Source organism: Taudactylus pleione, unplaced genomic scaffold (genome assembly GCF_031769625.1).
Source record: "Taudactylus pleione unplaced genomic scaffold, aTauple2 ptg000314l, whole genome shotgun sequence".
NCBI lineage: Eukaryota > Metazoa > Chordata > Amphibia > Anura > Myobatrachidae > Taudactylus > Taudactylus pleione.
The window spans coordinates 7109341-7115340 of NW_028284715.1; the positions used below are offsets into that span (position 1 = coordinate 7109341).

A 6000-nucleotide genomic window follows, 5' to 3' on the forward strand; every position below is an offset into this window, starting at 1 on the left:
TCGACAGCTGCCCCACTTTGGTGCCAGACCCGTAGCGATGGAGCGCCCGTCGCTGGCCGGGTCTCGTGCATGCGCACGCTCGCGAGCAGGTCTGAATCAGGCCCTCTATCCCTCACCCCATTAGACTGTACCCCAAGTCTCTGAGATCTCACTTTCAGATGACATTACTGCAGCTCCTCTTAATCATACATCCTCCCCTACACTTTCCACTAACCACAATATTAACCCCCACAGTTCTAACTAGCTTACCCCTTACTCATCCCACACCTAGGGCGGGATGCATGACACATCGCAATTTGAATACGATGCATCCTGCCACTCATCGCAAGCATAACAGAATTTAGTAACGCCATATGCTTGAAAAAAATCATAAAGGCCAGTTTTCCCGGTAAGAGCTGTCGTTTGCGATACAAGAACTTTCGGTTTATGACCCAGAAGTACTTCTGCGCATGTGTGGAGTGACTCATGTGCCATGGGGGAGTGCTGGAAGGGATCCCTCTCAGGGGGAATTGTGAATAGAAACCCACAGGCTTCTATTTGGTGATGCCATCTAAAGATGGCGTTGCCCACTACAACATGATCCAAGACCTGGAATATGACGCATTCCAGAGCTCGGTGCATAAGCGGTAAGCGGCCAAACCTCTGAAAACTTCATTTTTCAGAAGGTAGACCCCACTACCTGCATTGATTCATCCCGCCCTTAGTACCTCACTGTTTCCCTTTTCCATCTACATTGTAAGCTGCTCTCCCTTTGGTTTTGATTTATATTGCTATGTAATGTCTGGGTACCTCTTACAAATGATATGATGCCATGAAGACTGTAATAATAATATTAATGCATAAAGACGCTTTGTATGACTGGCCAGAAGTTGCTGGGAGCTGTGCCAGAACTCCTGATAGAGAACCCTGCATAGACACCGGTAGCATTTATTCATACTAGCAGATCACATCTGTATGTGTTTAGGGCACTTCCACTATCCACGTATCACACACAAGAAACTGCTTCTTTATGTATGAATCATGCAATATGTCTGTACCAGGCTACGCAGTGAGTCAGTGACATATATCAGTGTGAAATATACTTTTGTCTCTTCCCATTAGCACAGCGTAGAGCTTATTGGTGCCTAATGAATGTCCCTGTCCAGTTCTCTATGGTAACTTACTCTTTGGAGAACTGTGGATACAATTTATTAACATTACTTTATTAACTATTTATCTATTTATATAATGCCAGTATATTCTGTTGCGCTTTACAATACTTATTGAAAATGTAATAGTACAAGACTGGGGGATAACAGACAGACAAAGAGGTAAGAGGGCCCTGCTTTCAATGGATGAATGAAATAGATTTAACTCACTCTGTCTATGATGTCCAGGTCTTTCTGCCGAAGTAATCTCTGCTTCACCTTCTGGTTGTCAGGCTCAGACTCTGAACAATGGAGAAGACACGATGCGGCCAGCAGGAGAGGGATCCAGAGTGACAACATCTCAGGTGAGAGCTGGGAGAAGTTTGCAGGCTCAGCTCACAGTATAACTGTACGGCAGTGAGTGAGGCGCTGCCTCTGAATCCTGCAGTGTCTGCTACTACTGAGGGCCTGTGTTATTATTACATCTATGGCTGGGCAGCCTCAGGGGGGTTAGAGGAATTTTCAATTCCTGAATCTTAACTCCTCACCACAGCAGCACACGTGCAGGAGCCGAGGGGCTACAGACCTTGCATTGTCGTTAGAGCACTGGGGGATGTACAGGGGTTGACTTTAAATTCCCTGGGTCTTTGTTCATGGGCCACATTGTAGACTTGTGGCATTAAGTGACGAACAGGATCGTCATACGCATACCTACTTTCTTAAAAGAACAAAACTAATAAAAAGACAACAACTTGCCTGACTATACTCCACTTTACACTATAAAAAGCAAATATAGCAGCACAATAATCTGTTATACTTCTAACTCAAGTGATCCCCAGATATAAGCGATGTGGGCCATACCTGCCTACTCTCCTGGAATGGCCGGGATGCTCCCAAAAAGTGGGTGGCGCTACCAGTCGACCGGAAAGCGAGCAAGTCTCCCAACTGGCTGCCTATGCCCCCCCTCCAACAGCGGGGGTCGATGGCGCTGAAACATGCCATTGTGGCTCTGTCCCCTGCTTCACAATGCCGGTAATCTCTGCATTGTGTAGCGGGGGGCGGGACCACGATGATGCGTTCATGAGTCCACGCCCCTGCTCCGCCCCTACTGTCAGGTAACGCCCCTGGCCGCGCCACCTGGAGGCAGCCAGAAAGGGTCGGCAAGTATGGCCATGGGCACAAGGCTGTGTGGCCCATATAGGCACTTGCCTAAGGGAAGCATAGAGATTATTTTGGTATCCGGAGAGAAGGTCGACACTAACCATGTTGACATTCACAGTGATTACATTAGAATGTTAACATGGGGCCTGATTCAGAGGTTGACGCGCATGCAATCGCAGCTGAGCATGGAACGCAGCTCCAAAAATATGCTAATAGTCCCAAAGCTTACCTAAGCATAAGGACGCCTACTGCTGCCTTCTCATCTGCGTACGATGTGACGTACCAGCATAAATATCGGTAACATTGACGCATATCAAGCGGCCATCTTGCCCTTGCAGCAGGTCTGACCAGCCGCAGACTTGGCAGCTCTCCTGACATGCTGAGGGCTATCAGGCTGCATAGGAGATTGCAATGGCTAATTTATGCGTGCCCATGTAACGGCATTTAAACGGTCAGACACGCCTGTGTTTTATTGACCAGCCCCTGTTACCTCCCCCAAACGCTGACTACCTGTCACTCACTTTGCACATGGATCCTCTGCGCGTGCGTAATGGCAAAACAATCGCAGCGGGTGTGCAGTGCGGCTTAAATGCATGCGCAATGGCGAACAATTGTTCATTCTGTGTAAAAATCGCATTAGCTTCCATCTTTGAATCAGGCCCATGGTTTAAACCAGGGGTCAGGGAACTTTTTTACCTTTTACCCCAAAATATATTTAGATACGCCGACGTTACCCCCTTGATTTGAAAGGAAGGAAATCATATAGTAGTGCCCCCATATAATGCCCCTGTAGTAGTGCCCCCATATAACGCCCCTATAGTGCCACTTGTACATAAAAAAAAAAAAAAAAACCACTTACCTTAATCTCCGCTACTGTATCTGCCGCCGTCCTGTCCACCCGGCTGCTCCTCGGAACTATGGGAGAGATGTCATGGTAATAACATCTCAGCGGGCATCCGGCTTAGAGCCTCCCTGCGGCACAGCCGGGGGTAATGGACGGACAGCCGGGCATGCATAGAATGATTCATATGCATGCCAGGCTGTCTGTCCATTACCCCCAGGAATTTAATTTTTACCCCATGTGGGGTAATTTACCCCTGTTCTCCGACCACTGGTTTAAACTGTCGACAGACAAATTGTGGACATCCCCAGAATGTTGACATGTTCAAAATGTCAACATCGGAACGGTCGTCATGTGAAATATCAACATGCGGAGGATGCCGATGGCTGGGATTAGGCGACGCTGGATTAGGATTATGTTGCAGGGAAGGGGAGGGGGGGGTTAGGCTTGGGCACTAGGGGGAGGGATATGGTTAGGGATAAAGGGAGTAATACTTACTGGAATGCTGGGTTATCATAGGTCGCACCGGAAGTGTTTGCCACATGGCTGCCAGGACCAGGCCTGCTGAGAGCCACGGTGGGCCCGGGTAATAGGGGGGCATAGCCTAATCGCGGGAAGTGTGGCCATGCCCCTTCCCGAAAAGAAAAAAATTATTTGCAGCGCCGCGAAGCGTCGCTGCGCGCTGGGGAGGGGGGTGCTCTGGGCCCCCTCAGCACTGCTCAAAGCCAGGGGGGGCATGATCAGTGTGATCGCCCCCCCCCACACAGGCATAGGAGACTGCTGTGGCTGGTGCTCAGCAGCCACGAGCTGTCTCCACTGCAGCTCTGCACACGCTGTGTGCTGGGCTGCTGTGAGGGAGGGGGAGCGGCGCCGGACCCCCCAGGAAGCCCGGGCCCCGGTAATCTGTACCCGCTCCCCCCCCCCTCTCAGCGCCCCTGGCCAGGACCTGTAAAAAGACACTGGAGCCGCCACTGCCGCCAGGAGAAGTTTGTCAACAGTTCATCATGTTAACATATTATCCGTGTAAACATAATGAATGTCATCATTGTCACTGTAGACAGTTTATTTATTTATTAACAGTTTCTTATATAGACAGTTCATGCATGTCGACAGTTTGACAATGTCGACAGTCTCATGTCGATCTGATAACTGTCGACAAATCATACCACAACCATTATTTGATGTTCTTTTTAGTTTTGTCATCACAAAGCTTTAATAATTGGGTGTGGTACAAAATCCGACATTTAGAATATCGGCGTGGACATTATGTCGACCTGTGAAATGTCGACTTTGAAATATGTGTTTTCCGCAGTCAGGGTAGGCAGAGCCTCTCCTGTCATACTCCTGAGAAATGATATAAAAAATGATTAGAATAATACGAAGAAGATATTTATAACTTATAAACATCTTCTTTGTTTATTGTAATTATTTTTTATAGTTAACACTCACCAGCTCTGTGGAGCTCCCTGGGGCTGCAGGGAGATGAGAGATGATGCAAGGTGTGGTATTCTAAAGTGGGGCACGCAAATAAGCAGTTTCTCCTAAAATGTTACCTTTATTACATGAATTAAAAGCGAATTATAAAACCGGAATGTGAAGTGATATGTAACATATATGTGGTTTATAATTTCAGTTAAAAAACGGACACCTGAAATACAGGGTATTTATCCCAGTCCTTAGAATGTGGGCCTTGAGCTAGAATGCAGCTTTGGGTAATGGGGGTGTATTATTATCCAGGTCAATTATCAACCTTCATTTATTGGTGGTTCTCTCTCCAAACCCTGGTGGTTCTCTCTCCAAACCCTCTGTACCTGAAAATGCACTTCTATCTGCTAGTGGCTCTTATATATTCTTAATCCTAATGGTTACTAGAATGAAACTTTCATGCAACTACACATAGTAATTATGTCTTCTGTTACAAAGATGCTGATCTCTGTGCAGCTGGAATCAGTCTCCACTGCCATCCATTCTGCTGTTCTCATCTCTGTGATCCACAAAGGTCAAATCAATTGACTTATTCAGCCCTCTCTCTGTGTAGGTATGAATAGTGTATATCTGCCTGCAGTATCCTTCTACAATAACCAGTAAACCCTGTGTAATTCACTCATGTTTTTCAACAATCTGTGTTATAGAAACCAGCTACAGATCTGGCTCGCACATTAATGGTGGGTACACACTACACGATATGCTCCCTGAGCGATATCGTGTAGTGTGTCCCCGGCAGGCTGTGCTCAATGTCGTTCATGACATTGAGCACAGCCGCTGAACTATATCATTAACGATATCGTTCAGCGCCGGGCTCTCTCCCCCATTCCCTGACATGCAGCAACCTGACGAGATCGTCAGGTTGGCCTGCATGTCAGCCCGATGAACGATAATGACGAACGACCCGCGGGAACCCGCGTCGTCGTCATCATTCATCTTTTTGGTGTTAAAAATGGACGACAAAGTGGACGACTGAACGATAATGATATCGTTATCGTTCAGTCGTCCACTTTATCGCCCAGTGTGTACGCACCTTAACACAATTTGTGTGTGATCCAGATTATCACACTGCAGCTGTAGACAGCTAAGGCAGTTACAGTAGAAGTATCAGTCTAATTTCATGTGTATAATATTCTCAGGGGGTGCTTAGATACTCTTACTATGTTAAAGCAAATAATGTTTAGAGCACTTGAGAATTTTTTCACTTTTCACACTGATAGTTACTCTCAGGGAGATTCTTGTTGACATTATAATTATAACCATGGTGACATTGTGAATGTATACTTTATAAGGGAATCGGTACGAATCACCACCCGACCTAAGCCCGGCGGATGAAATACCGACGCCGGCAGCTGAAGATCCCGACTGAGGTAACACCCCTAACCC

The 6000-nt window shown here is 47.0% G+C and overlaps 1 protein-coding gene across 1 annotated transcript in view; it reads right to left on the reverse strand.

Moving 5' to 3' along the window:
• Window positions 1–1548, reverse strand: part of CTHRC1 (collagen triple helix repeat containing 1) — a 47514-nt gene extending 45966 nt beyond the window's left edge. Inside the window, exon 1 of the mRNA XM_088442592.1 lies at window positions 1359–1548. Coding sequence (XP_088298718.1) covers window positions 1359–1487 — 129 coding nt within the window. The 5' untranslated portion in view covers window positions 1488–1548. The remainder of the gene's footprint in view (window positions 1–1358) is intronic.
• Window positions 1549–6000: the final 4452 nt, after the last annotated feature.